Source organism: Nyctibius grandis, chromosome 8 (assembly GCF_013368605.1).
Source record: "Nyctibius grandis isolate bNycGra1 chromosome 8, bNycGra1.pri, whole genome shotgun sequence".
Taxonomy (NCBI): Eukaryota; Metazoa; Chordata; class Aves; order Nyctibiiformes; family Nyctibiidae; genus Nyctibius; species Nyctibius grandis.
In genome coordinates, this window is record NC_090665.1 from 49,219,457 (window position 1) to 49,234,462 (window position 15,006).

At 45.1% G+C, this 15,006-nt stretch overlaps 1 protein-coding gene across 2 annotated transcripts in view; it reads right to left on the bottom strand.

Moving 5' to 3' along the window:
• Positions 1-8,139: 8,139 nt before the first annotated feature.
• NEGR1 (neuronal growth regulator 1) overlaps positions 8,140-15,006 on the bottom strand; it is a 257,739-nt gene continuing 250,872 nt past the window's right edge. For both annotated transcript variants that reach the window (XM_068406620.1, XM_068406619.1), the window contains one exon: positions 8,140-11,408. In XM_068406620.1, the coding sequence (XP_068262721.1) occupies positions 11,284-11,408 (125 nt within the window). In that variant the 3' untranslated portion in view covers positions 8,140-11,283. The remainder of the gene's footprint in view (positions 11,409-15,006) is intronic.

Genomic DNA, 15,006 nt, shown 5'->3' on the forward strand with positions numbered 1-15,006 from the left:
TCAGCGCTAATTAAAGCCTCTTGGTTATTAAAATACCTTTAACGTGTTTTACAGCGCAGCACCTTCAAATGAGAAGCATTACAGGTTTTTTTTAAGTTTTTTTTTTGGGCGGGGGTTAGCTGCCTAATTAACAGGCACCATTAATTTGTGAGCAGCATTTAAAGTGACATGAGTAATACAGGCTGTGTGAAATTTTCTAAGAGTCTACATTAGAGGCAAGATGCATAAAAGCCCTTGGAAAAAAAAAAATCACAAGATGATGGGGTTTAGTCTTTAAAAGCTACAGGTAAGCCTGTAGCTGGATGAAAACTGCATTTTTCTTGGGAATAAAAGGGTTCATTTTAAGGACAGAGTATGAGACTTGCATGGAGGATTTTGCCGCTGCCTTATTCATAATGCATGGGAAAAATATCAGCTAAAGGTGATGGAGCCAAGTTGCTAGGTGCTGAGTGTGAAAGAGCAAGAAAATATGTGTTAACATGCAAAATAGCAGCATGCAGAATTATTATCACAAAGGCTCTCTGGGAGAGGGAACAGGGTATAATGGGGCTGATTTTGAAAAGCAGTTTTGTCCAGTTTTGTGCCTGCAATTTTATATGAACTCATAATGCCGGTGCATCTTTATGGCCACATTTTATGCTCTTAGATGATCACCGACCCAGCTTTTACTGCCAATCAGTTAGGTTGCCACGGGGCTGATACCATGTGCCATTATTCACAAGGCATAATAGCACGTACAAGTGGTCTCACCAAGCTAACTGGACTTTATGTGCAGTATAACCTGGCGTGGACGAGGATGTCACCACTGATCTCCAAGCCTCTGTCTGTGCTGCGTAATTATTTGTGACAAGATGATATTATTTTCAGGTATGAGGACACAAAATCACTAAAGCCATTTTAAATCCCTGATAAGTGTCTGCACACACACACTCAGAGGATGGCTGCCCAGGGAGGTGGTGGAGTCACCATCTCTGGAGGGGTTTAAGAAAAGCCTGGCCATGGCACTTAGTGCCCTGGTCTAGTTGCCATGGTGGTGTCAGGGCAATGGTTGGACTCGATGATCCCAGAGGGCTCTTCCAACCTGATTGATTCTGTGATTCTGTGATGTGGCTGCTTGTAACCGCCCCTTGGCAGCAGCAATAAGCTTTAAGCATTCTTTGGGGCCCACACATGTATTGATGAAGCCTGAAGCAATGGTTGGGGGGTTGTTCTGTGGGTTGTTGGGGACCCTACGTCAGCCCCAGCTCTAAAAATGAGCCACCACAGAAATTTGCTCTCTATCAGGTCCGGGTCCAAAGCACTGATGGTCGTGTCAGGCTGGAGAACAGCTCAGGAGCATCTCTCAGGCATTACTTCCCATAACTTCTAGATGTTGGACTAGATGATTGCTGTAGGTCCCTTTCAACTGAAAATTCTATTCTATTATTCTATTCTATTCTATTCTATTCTATTCTATTCTATTCTATTCTATTCTATTCTATTCATTCTCTATTCTATTATTTTTTTGTGTGGTTTTTTTTTTTTGAGATGTCCATCCTGTAGAACTAAACTGGTGTTTTCCCAGGGCTGTGGTAGGTGAGGAAAATTGGGGGGTCCTAAAGACTAAAGTGAGTGCGTTAGGTGTGTGCAGCAGGATGTTCCTGTGCAGACAGGCTTGAGGTGGGATAATGATGAACTCGGCTTTTAAAGCATGGAAAAAAGTGATTGTATAATGAAACTTGAGGCAAACTCTGTTCTTGCTCTTGTGTCAACTTTGCTAAAACAGTCTTGGCTTGGGATGTGTCCCTGTGAGAAGACACACAGATTGGAAAGTGAAGCCAGGTGAATAAGAAACAATTCAAACCCTGAAGAAGTTAAAAAAGTGAAGACTGCCAAGGTCTGATGATGGAAATTCATTAGCTCCCAGCTGAATAAGTAACTATGATTCTCTTTTAATGTGAGAGCTCTGCCAGCTTGCAAAGGAGCAGATGTGCACACAAGATGGATGGTTTCAAATAGTCAAAATACTGTTTTTGGGGGTTTTTTACTTTAGTGATTATCTTTTTTCGTCTAGAATAAATCCAGATTGTGCATAGTCTGGAAAACAAAATAACAATATTTGGAGAGTGGGAGTGTTTATTTAACAGGTGGCTTCTTTAGCAAATGGTTCACTCTTATAAAAATAATATTCCTGTAGTATTCTGCAGCAGTGATTGAGAACATACGAGAGCGGGAAGGCAGCTTTGGGGTTATTACTTTATGTGGGCTTGGGCTAGGTTGGTTTAATTAAGAACATCTGTGGGAGTGCTTTGCTAAGTGCATTTGCATATATTATTGACTTGGGTGCTGCATCTTGGAGAGCAGTCACCCCTCCTCTTTGAGAAGGCTGGTGACAAGGCAAGAGGAGTTTGTGGGGACACCACGCTGCTGCCGAGCCCTGTGCTGGCAAGAAGGGGCGGCCGATGGGCTCCAGCCCCTCTCTCTGGGGACACACACATTCCTCAGATGTATTTCCAGCCCCCAATGGTATGGGATACCTGTCCTTAAACACGGATTGGCACAGAATCACAGACTCACAGACTGGTTGGGGTGGGAAGGGGCCTCTGGAGATCATCCAGTCCAACCCCCTGCCAAAGCAGGGTCACCCAGAGCACATTGCACAGGGTCGTGTCCAGGGTTTGAATATCTCCAGAGGAGACTCCCCCTCTCCCTGCCAGCCTGTGCCAGGGCTCTGGCACCCTCAAAGAAGTTCCTCCTCACATTCAGATGGAACTTCCCACGTTTCAGCTTGTGCCTGTTGCCCCTTGTCCTGTCGCTGGGCACCACTGAGAAGAGTCTGGCCCCATCCCCTTGACACCCCCTGAGGTATCTGTGAGCATTGATAAGATCCCCCTCAGTCTGCTCTTCTCCAGCTGAACAGCCCCAGCTCCCTCAGCCTCTCCTCGTAAGGGAGATGCCCCAGCCCTCTGACCATCTCCATAGCCCTAGACACACAGATGTTGTTCCCTATTCAGGATGTTACTCCTGTTATTCCCGGGAGCTGATCCTGGAGGGGTGGAAAGGGGGAGAGGCCCCAGTGCAAAGGTGGAGGGCAGGAGCTGGGCTGGGGGGCAACAGAGAGATTCTTTACGAGCCTCCTTCACTGGGTGTGATAGCTGCGTTGGAATTGGAGCTGAGAGTTATTTTAGGACCAATATTTTGAATAGTAGAGGGATAACGACACCCAGATTTGGCTCGCTACCTCCGCCAGGCTTGGCTTTTGTTTCCATGTGGTGTCTTTCTACATTTAACAAATACAAACGACTCTGTGGGGTTTTTCCTCCTACACTTGTTTTATTCTTGTCAGCCCTTCCAAAGGCACTGACGCTGCCCTGGTACTGAATAGTACCAGCACCATGAACCAGGTGGTGCAGGTCTTGGCTTTTCTGCCTCAGAAGGGATTTCTTTCCAAAATATTTTTAATTTATCGGAATATTAAAGCACTTCTCACAGCTCACAGGTTTTGCTAATAGCATGAGCTTTAAATATAGGTAAAAATGCCTTTAGTGATAAAAGTCATGAACACAAAGTGATTATTAAATTATAATAGCCCTAATTCTTGCAATTCATTTTAAGACTCCATCCCAGTGTTTACCACTATTATTTCCCATTTACAGCAATGGTGTCATGATTTTTTGGGTGGGAGAGGAATTAGAAATTGAGAAAGTGTTGGGGCAGGGTGAGTTTGTTTTGTTTGGTTTGTTTTTTTTGCCTGAACTGGCCAAATCCCTGGTTGTCCCTGCTCATGAAAGAGCTCCATGCTAACGGGGCTAGTCTTAGATGAAGAGCCTAAGCGTCATCATTGCACCTTTCACCATGTGGTAAAATAATCACTTTTCACAAGCATCAACTTGATGAGGATGCAAAGACAAAGACTGTATTTCAAGATCAGAGTTTGTCAGGAAAATGAACACAGTTTAAACACGCAGAGGAAGCTCCTGTGCTCTCCTTAGGGTTCTCAGCCGAGGACCAAGCCAAGCCAGCCGCATGCAAGACCTGCAGCAAGACCCCGTCCCTTGCCATCCTACAGCAAGAAAGCCAGAGGCAGCCCTGACACAGTCTCTTGGCCTTGGAGCTGGGTGAGCCTAATGCCTCATGACTGGCGTGGCTTTGCACGCCCAGAACCAGCAGACCCTCCTCCTCCTCCTCTTCCCCCTTTCTGAGCAGGTTTTCCCGGTGGTCCCAGCGCTGGGGCCAAGGGGAGCAGGTCCTTCTGCAGCAGCAGACCTGCCCGGAGACCTGCACGTGTTTAAACCCATTTCAGAAGTATTATTTCAGTCAAAAATTCTCTACTCCCTTCTTCTGTTCATTAACCTTTACCGAAGTGCTAATTCTGTATTCAAATATAAGGTCAAAGCTCTTAGCTGAATTTTTTTCAGAAGAACTAAGTGTCTTATCTGAAATCTTCTGGAGAGGAATACCATGCCAGGAGCACTCATCAGTGCCTCTTGACTGGCACTGCTGCCGTCTCGCTTCCCACGGAGCCGGTGGTACAGCTGACAGGGGAGCGACTGTGCTGGGGAGCCAAGTTACTAAGGGTGATTAACTTTGAGAAATTAATTTTTTAAATGTACTCTGTTACACAGTGGCCTTTTGCAAAAAGGTGCTTAAGGCACTGAAACAAAGGCCGAGACACTTACCGGCGCTCCCATGACAAAAATGAATATACTGTAAAAGCTCAGGGATCTTTTCCACTACGTGTCTCATCATCAGGGGGGGGCAAAGCAACACACGGACCTCGCTGCTCTGCTGCCTCTCTATAAAGCTGTGCCTGGATGGAAAGAGTCTCCCACTGTAGCCCAGGCTCAAGGGCAGCAGCACGTACGTGTCCAGCTTGGGGAGGAAAGATTTGCTGAGTCAGAAAAACATCACGGAGCTCTCAGGTTTGTTTAAGCTGAAATGAGAGCCCTGGTAGAGCAGAAGGTGGGAGCTGAGACCTCAGTGCACAAGGGCTAACACCCCAGCTCTGTCCTCTTAGCTGACTGTTTGGTGCTTCTTTTGAGGTTCATTTGATGGGCCAGGAGCTCAGCCTGAGAGCGGCAGCCCCCTCCTGCTCCTCTGCCTTCCCCGTGGCTGGGGAGAGAAGGGGACCAGGAGATGGGGCAGGCAGTGTGCCAGCCTGGGGAGGGGAGACGGTGCCAAGGGTGCCCTGATGCCTGGGGCGAGCAGCCCTCTGCTAACAGCCGAGCCTGGACCAACGCCGAGCATCTCCCCCCCTTAGCACAGCTGCTGCAGGAGCGCGGTTTGGCAGCCTTGCAATTAAATTAATGTGAGAAAAAAAAACCCTGACAGAACTGGAAAAGGCACAAGTAGCAGAGCAGGAAGCTACTGGTTCGCTCTTCCAGGGATACCTGGAGGAGGGTGGCTGGAATTGCCTTGTTCCTCACCGACGGCTGAAGCACGAGGCTGCGTCTCCAGCGGGTTCAAAAGATTGATGCAAATATCCCAGAACTAAACTTCCAACAACTGCGTCAAGCACGGTGTTTAATTTAGCTCTGAATTGCCTCTCACTCCCCATGGGTGCCTCCCTGGCTTATTTTCCAGCTCGCTGAGAGAGCAATACAGGAACCCTTGCCTGGCTCCAGGGGAGCAGCTCCCAGGAAGGGGGCCCGTCCCATCACCCGATTGTCTTTCTGCTGCTAATAAACACGGAGGTAGGAAGGCTATGTGCACCCAGCTTGCTAAAAGTAATTTAGAAATGATTCATAGGGACTTACAACCATTTTTTGGCAAACAAACATTAAATCCTCTGTATACAGAAAATACAAACAAAGGAGATCCGTTACTCCCCCGGACCAAACTCACAGGCTTGCTATTTTTAAAAGCTTAAGGGGAGGGAATTTGCAGTCGCTTACTCCAAAGTTAACTTTTTTTTTCCTTAAACAAATGTAAAAAGGTCAAGGTTAATGAAGAAAATAGTGAATTCAAAGTTCCGTGGAAGAACAACCCCGTGCTTTCAGCACTTCGCTTAAATGAGAGAGGAAACCCAGTTCCTTTCACAATTTAAAGCTTTCGTAGCCTAATGAACCACGCGAGCTCCCGCAGCCCCTCCAGAGCCGAGACTCCGGCGTGGAGCCGCCTCATTAGCGCGAGGTGGGAGCAGCCTCCCGGGGGGCTTCGCCTCTCCCGCGCCTCGAGAAGCATCGCTGCCCGAGGAGACACGGCAGAGGGGTGAGCACACCTGCACCCCCAGCCCTGCACACGAGGAAAGGCTGCTTTCATATAAAACAAAAAAATAAGGCAAGGGAGGGAGGAAAGGGCCCTGGCCACCGACCAGCAGCCAAGGCTGCTGCTGCTCAGTCGCCTCTTTAAGGTTTATTCTCACTTGTGGTTCACATTTAAGTCGCTGTCGTTGAGGTTAATGGGAGTTATGTGCTTATGACTATAATGGTTTTGATAAGTGGGAACGCTGATGTTATTGCACGTAAATTGCATCCTGTAATGTGCGAATTGTGTTTTGGTTTGGGCTGGAAAATAATAAAGAGAAGGATGGATGTGCATTAGGAGAGAACAGATTTCACCCTCTGGATACCAAATATAATATATATCATCATTACAGGCATATTTTTTTTATCTGGCAGCATAAAAAAAAAAAAAGGTAGTGGAGGAATGATGAGTACTTTCATATTTGGCAGATAGGAGGGGAAACTCCTGTGGCTGTAGTGGCCGGAGCAGCGCTCTACTGTGTCCTCCTCCCCGGCTTTAAAACCTGGCTGGCTGCAGAGAGTAACTTATCCTGCTGCTGGGGGCTGAGTACGCCATAAAATAGGAATGCCTGAACACTGAGTTTCTGGGAGGGGGCAAATATGCCCATCTCTGCATTTTTTAACATGGGTATTTTCTAATATAAAGGAACCTTTGAGCTCTTTAGGCAGAAAGTGACAGAACAACCAGGTACGTGCTCGGTGCTGCAGGTGCCCTGGGAAAGATCTCCCCACCCTTGCTGATACAACATTTTCGGAGCAGGATGTATAGAGAATCCCACCCGAATTATCCCGAGACCCTTGTGCCATGCCAGCCTGGAGCTGGCTGGTTTCAGTTATGTTATGGCAGCATAAATCCCCTCCCTTGTCCTCAATGCTCAGCAGAGAAACGTAAAACAGGACCGAGAACGGGAGCGAGCCCAAGCGAAACGTGTTGGCAGCATCCCCGTGTGTGCAAGGTCGGTCACATTGAAATTAAATTCCTCCCTTTGACGTCAATACTGATTTATCTACTCTCACTATTAAGGCTGAACAGAGAAGTTTTAATTCCTGGTTTTTAAGATTTAAAAAAAAAATATTTTCTTGTTTTAAAGAGCTGTGTGTTGCACGCTGTGGCACGGCTGGTGGGACGAGGGGGCACCTGGGCATCCCGCTCGGCCCCAGCTCAGGGCCACCCGTGGGAGCAACATGCACGAGGCGACACGGTGCCAGTGCTACAGCGTCAGCTGAAAATTTATCCTTTTCCTGAACTTCCTCAGTTTATGCAAGAATTCTAAAATTATTTAAGAGTCTTAAAATAAATGCTTTTTTTTTTCTTTTCTTTTTTTCTCCAAAGAAACAAAACCTTCCATGGCAGGCTATGGAATATGGATATTTACCTCCAGACTGGGCACAAGACTGATCCAGGCTTAGAAGTAAATGCATATTTAGTCTTTAAGGCATATTGTCTATCCGTGTAAATACAGATTTTGGTATACACATTCTTTATAGCACAGTTGTGTGGACTAAGCGGAGATTTTGGTAGGCGTAAGCTTTACCATTGTTTGTCTAGAAATGTGCAAAAAAGCAGCTTTTACTGGTGATGGTTTTTAACACTCCTGTATCTTAAAAACAGCATAGTTTCTAAAAAAAATATATATATTGAAAAGTTTAACAAAAGGTGTCTAGCTATGAAGGAAGCATCTCCTGCCAAGTTATAAACCCTTGAGAAACTGCGTTTGTTCAAGAAGTTGTGAGACGACCTTTAATTCAGTATTAGAGTAATATCATGATCAGCAACTGTGTAATTAGAGCATCGTTGCACGTCACCGACGTGATGGTAAGGGCAGACCTGAGTTATTGCACAAGTAGGAACTTATGGTGTTACAGACTTTTTGGGATTTCCAATGTGGACAACAATCGTGATATAAATATTCAGTTATGCTGCTTGGAGCTAAGCCATTTATTTTTCACGTTTGAAAGGTGGGAATAAATATAATAATATTTGCCCGACAGATATGAACAGTGTGGGTTGACCCTTTGAAGAAGCATAGAACAAACCTTCAGACAGTTGCCCAAAGCAAATACATCCCAACAAATTAAAGGGCGGGCAGGTTTTGTGAAAGGCCCTGTTCAATTTGCACCAGTCTGCACCGGCCGCTTTGGGAGAACGTCCCAGTAAGTCCCAATCTGTACAAATCCCAGTTCACCGCATGGGACAGCTCCACCAAGAACCACGGTTCTTTATTTGACCGCCTACAGCTCCAATCCTGCAGGAATTCAGGTCCGTGGCTGCACGGCCCCTCTCGGGGGACTGAGTGGGTGCAGGCAGCCAAGCAGGGCTGGATCTCTGCAGGAGCGAGGGCTGAGCGGGCAGAGCCCCGGGAGCAGGGACCCCACAGACCCCGGGGGCCGTCCCCGTGCTCAGCTCTGCACACACACACACACACACACACACACACACACGTCCACTGCTGACACGCAGGGCTGACCGGTATTAAATACCTACGTCATCTAAGGAGACGCCATTGGCACCTAGAAATGCTTGTGGGGGCTTAGGTTTTTTTTCCTTTTTAGACTTGACAGTAATTATGTCCCCCCAAATTTAAGTGAGAAGTCAGAGATGGGACTGAGTATCATGTCCATGTTTGCTACGAATGCAAACAGTCAATACTTATTTTTTTTTTTCTTTACATTTCATAAAGCTGCTGTTAATTCTATTCTGTTGCTGGACATATCAGGATCCAGATACCAGGAATGACTGAAATGAAATATATCATCGAAATATATAATTTGATCCAGCCACAGTATAGAAACATCTCTCAGTTTTACGTGAGACGAGGCATATGAGCTGGGCTATGCATATCCCATTTTCTTTCTTCGTAAACCTGCACTGCCATGATCCTTTCTGCAGCACCACTGCTTCTAGCGAATGGGTTCTAAAATCGAGCACTTTAAAGCTGCAATACAAGAGAGAGCAGAATATCAGGACTGTGTATAGGATAATTTCAACTGATTTTATACTATTTCCTTAAAGAATGAATTTTATCCTGTTATTCAAGGTTTTAAAAAATGCCACATTGCTGAAAATAGCAACTGCTTCACACCCGGCCGTAAATAACACGATGGGAACAGCACGATCTGTCACTGAACATATGCCGAGTGACCCAGGCCATTTTGGTACCACATTCTGGAGTCAACATGGTTTTGTTTATACCCTTTATCAGTAACTACAACAGACTCACTCCATATTCTGTCTACACGTTACCATGGGATGGTATATCCTGAGCCTAGCGCAATGCAGAGGCACCTTTTCAACCACGGGGTAGCTGGGAGCTGAGTTTGGACCCGCTGAGGACGCACAGTGCTCGTCTGGTACCGCTCGCTGCAAACCTACTGTTGGGGGAAAAACGTTGTAGTATAAGAATTGTGTCGCCTGCTGGAGATTGTATACAGAACGGGGGACTCGTAATGTCCACAATGGTTTAATTATTCTTGTCATCAGCAGTTGTTTTGTAAGCAAGTCAAGATCTGCTGGGGTCACCAGGGGACCTTGTGTTCAAGGGCTGTTGGCCACAGTCCCGTCCCAGCAATCTACACAGGGGGCATTGTGAAATGCAGCTGGAAACCGTGAGCAATGTCGTGTGTTAATGCTGTTGGGGCTGTTTAATAAAGAAGTTAGTAGCATTATATGGTGTTTAGCAACTTGATCCTTCACCGAGTGAAATGAGTGGTACGTTGGTAACTGCAGTGCTAGGAAATTGTGTGTGAGGACGTAACTGCCGTGGTAAGGTGTTAGTACGTCGGTAGTGAAGTCCTGTCTGTAAAGATGAGTCTATCTTGGACGGCAACATGCGCTTCAGTACAGTTATTGGAGCAACCTCCTTTTAATATATATATGTATTTTATATATATATGTATATATATAAAATTCTGCTTGATACTTCATGTATTTTCAGATATCTAATAGTTAAAAGCATCCTTTATCATTGCTAAATTAGCCAAACCAGTACAAAACCAAGTGCAAGAAAAATACCAATTCACGTCGGTTTTGACAGTAATACAAAAGGGACTGCTGAGCTTCTCACATTTACAGCCATTTAGGAGGTTTGATTTAGAATGACTAAGGGAAACGGTCCAAGAGATGTCTCAAAATAATTTGTGTTCTGTTTTGTAATGGGAAAACTAGTTTTTACAGAGATCACCTACTGGGCAGTGGGGGTAGATGGGAAACACAAAAGGAGCCGGTGCTGCCCGTGACTCGCTGCCTAAAACCCTCCCTCCGAGGCTGCTCGATGGCCCCCGCGATGGGAGAGGGGGTTTTCCCTGCAGCCAACAGCACCTTTGTCCTCGACTGGCGATTTCTTACGCTCAAAAGGATGCTTCAGCATTTCCCCAAACACATTCCCGCTTTGTTGGAGAGGAAGAGGAGAGTCGTGGTTTATGAAGGCACACCCATGCTGAGTTTGCAGGAAAAAGGGAACAGAAAGCAGGACTGCGCAACGCAGTTATAATACAAGGCTCATTCCTGAAACCTGAATATCATGCTAGAAGAAAAATCTAGATATGTGTAACGTTTTGAAGAAATATTTTGAAGGCATTATTATTTGATTTGTTTTTATCAAAAAAGAAAAAGTGTTTCTGTGTGAATGTGGATAGAACGCTATTTAAGAAGGGAACTGAATATTTGTATTGCAGCCTTAAAGAAGCACATTTTTACTGCAATAATTCTTTTTTTTCTTTTGTAAACTACGGTCTGCAACTCAGCAGACCATGACTGAATGCTTCTGAAAACTTGTAGATTACAAACATGAAATCACAATTAATATTCTCTAAAAGTAATTTCAGAGCTTTCACGTCTTAAAAAAGGACAATGTGTACTGCTTCACAAGGTAATGCAGCTAATCAAAAAAAAGGAGTAGAATTAAAGTATTTACATAATGAGCAATTCTACAGAAGGCGATCATCCCCATGTAAGCACTGCTGATTACATCCCACGCTGCTTTTAACAAACTCTACCAGATTGGAGCCAGTCATCAGCACTTTCAGAGAATCCTTAAAAGCCTTTTATGGGTCTTTACACTTAGTGCAGAATGATGTTCTTCAGGTAGAATATGCTGGTGAGGGAGGACAGTGTCAACACAAGGTACCAGCAGGAGAAGAGGACTTCGGCGTCACCGGTGATCCCGTACTGGGCTGTACTGGGAGCTGCAAAGAGAAGGAAAAGGCGTTAAGTGAAAACTTCCACTCTTAGACCCCCCCATATTCTTCATTTTCATTAATTCTTCTAAGATAACTATTAGGGCAGCAAAAATATTCTTCTGAAAAGTGGAGAAAATGCTGCAAAGGTGGCCAAGCCCTCCTGCTGCCCCGCTCAGTGGGCATCACTTTTTGTTTTAAAGAGGATAAATTGTTATTGAGGCAAGCACGTGAGTACTTAACTTCATGTTTAAACATCTGAATAATTTCTGTGTTTAACTTACTGAGCGTTAAGATCTCCACTGAAATCAATGAGAGGTGAGTAGATTTAGATCTGTTGGAAAACAACTCATTTTCCGTCTGAGTTTAGAAGCCAAAGTTTGACAATTTTGCTTAGCCAAAGAGATTCATATTTATTTTCGGTCTCTCTGAAGAAATTGCATTTACTTGCTTTACTACAAAGCCTTCCTCAAATTCCTAAGTAAATATTACAGTAAGTGCATGCAAAAAAGAGTTAAAATATAAGCAAGCAGTGTCAAGAAACAAGTGAGGTTTTGCTTTCCAGACTATATAATATAGATTATTCTAAAACATAATTTCTGTGCACGTCTTGTATCACATGCCGTTTCTCCAAGCAGGCATCCCTTATGTCCATGGCACTTCATTTAAACACAACTTGCAGAACTTGCTTTTTTGACTAGACTGACCCAACGTCTGCCAGAAACATGGATGGGGCTCAGCTGGTGGATGCTGAGCAGGACTGAGCCAGCTTGGTGCCCATGTATGGGACTCAAGGCCTTTTGCTTGCAGAGGACAGAGGTGTTGGACAGGCAGGAGGGGAACACAAATTTCCAAGCTCATTCCTGATGACCCATCCACAAGGCACCTGGGCTATCTGGACCAAGAACACCAAGAGATGGTCTGAAGAGAAGACTTCAGCCAACAGCTCTACTCTGCAGGTACATGGAGATGGCTACACAGTTGGTGCAGGAGATGGTTTCCATGGGGCCAAGCCAAAGCTTGTCCCACCGCCTTGCCCAGGAATGAGCCACCTCCGACAGCACTGCTGCCCCTCACCAGTGTCAAGTCCACCTCTGGCAGGGAGACACCAGGATATTTCAAGTCTTGTTCAGTCTGAACATGGAAACACAGACATGCCTTTGCTTTCTGTACAGAAACCTGAGCTATGTGCTACCGGGTCCATTGTCAACGTATGACATTTTATTAGGCGCAGAGTATGTGATAAAACCAAAAATCATTCATTTCCCCCCCCATGCAGAAAGGTTCAGGTAATAAAAAAAAAAAATTACAAGATGAAGCTTGATTTTGCAGCTTAGTTTAGTGACTTATAACCATGACTAACTGCAGGACAGGGCACTCTCTTCTCATTAAGATGGAACTTTCTGTGACAAGTCAGTATGACAAATCAACACTTAATTTATTACAAAAATCAGGCTAGCAAGTGGAAGCGGAGCATAGGTGGTATTTCATTTTATCATATTAAAAGAGCTTCCCCAACGTAAAGATAATTTGAACTACGGTGGTTATGAAAGCGAGTGGAAAATTATGTAAATCTGATTTCCTGCATATGAACCAGTACTATCTTTCTAAAGCTTATTAAATCATATCTGGATTGTTTCAGCACAAAGGTACTAGGTGAATTAATGGGGGAAAAATACATAGGCTTGGGTAGATAATAGAAAAGAGTTATGGCTCCCAAAGCTGGCTAACCAGAGGAATTTGATGTGAAAGAAACCTGAAAGAGAAGCAAATCCGGACCAGTGTAAGTGACTGGACCAGTGTAAGTGACTGGACCCTGCTGGGGTTGGATAAGCTGCCCTGAGGGCTGAGCTCACATGGCAGAGGGATGCTGAAGTGCAGGGGCTGGTTTTGCTGACCCATGGGCAATATATCAGCCCTGTTCAACCCACCCCGTCCCACACCTCACCCCACCGAGGAGCTCGGGGTCGGTGCTGTGGCTGGGACTGACAAACAGGATTTCAGTTCAAAAGCCATTTAATGAGCTCTCTGAGTTCCTTCAAACCTTTCTTTGGCATTGCAATAAAGGATGAATTCCAGCTGTGCTGTGTCACCTCCAGGTTCACTGGGACTAATGCTCTGAAAGAGCTTGAGCCAAAATTTAACATTATTCTCCAGCGCCTTTAATATCTGCTCTTTTTCTTCAGCTTCCTTTCAGGAGGACAAACTGGTGTGAGCCTGCTGGCATTATGGGCTGTGGATTAGTACCGGCTGGGTAGAGTTTCACTAACCAAGACCTGCAGTGACATTTGCTGTAGAAAACCAAAATAAACCCGGAGCTATTCACATTTGGGTCCGCATGGCCCCAAGAGTCCCCCCGAACAAAGACATTGCTGTTATTGTGGAGATGGCCCCAAAATCCACGGCATGCCAACAGCAAACTGATCAGATACTGGCTTTAAAAAGCTTTTTTGGAACTGTGTACTGGAGGTTTACAAGGCCACGCTATTTCAATTCAAACTGGAACCGGTAGCTGGAGGACGTTTGCCATGTGCCTGCACAGGGCAGTTCAGCACGGGCATCGTGGTGCCCTTCTTCAACCCTTTAATTTGGCTGTCGGTGGACAAACGCCTGACTGCTCTTCAGCTGGCTTTAATAGTCGTCTTTTATAATGAGCAGCCCAAATTAGAGCACCCGTTGGGCAGCTGGGCTGGCAGGAACGGGCAGGGCGCTGGTTCAGCTGGGGAACACCCGGCTGGCTCAGGTATGATGGCTGGTGACTTACTGACTGGGCAAGCCTTGCCAGATTGTTATGCCTCTTCACTTCAGTTTGACTTCTGGAAATCTCCGAGTGTTTCTAGTCTCCCAAGTGAATTTATAAGCAGATGTCCCTCTCTCCCTGCTAGTGGCATCAATTACAACGTCACGGTCAGTCTGCTGGATGGCATACAGTTTAAAACGTCGTGCTTGGCTCTTAAAAATTCTTAAAAATTAATAAGATCCTGCAGCCCTTTTCTTTTCCACCTCAGCATTTTGATTAACTTTTCCTGTGGCTACCTGATTGCTTTGCTGGCAGAAGAAAATTTTGTTCCCAAATATTAACAAAATTCCGTAGATCTTTTGTGGTGTTTTACAAACTTTAAAAAGTAAACAAACTTACCTTTAAAATTAAGGATACTTAGTATGGTCTGCTTAGTCATTAATCTAGAATGAATAATTATTTTTTATAAGTACTAAATAGTCCTTGCTTTCATTACCACTGCTGTGTAATGCTAGGCAAGGTCATTGTGTACTTGGACTGGTTAATTTTCGTAGGGTTTTTTTGACGGTTCGCTATGTCAGACTGAAAACCTTAGTACAGGAATGAATGAAAAGGTTTAAACGTTTGAAAATATTATATTTGTAGAGCGAGATAATGGTGGAGGTATGTATGATTAGGTGTTAAATAAAAGCCTGAATTATTTGACTCCCTGATTACCTCTGGGCGTTTCCATAACACCGGGCACCACCCTTATAACGGAGCACTCTGGTTACAACTGATTTTACAGGATGTGAAGCTCTTGGTGCACAGAGAGGGGACGGAGGACAGCGGCCGGCCTGCAGAGAGGTGTTTATCTGGCTAAAGATT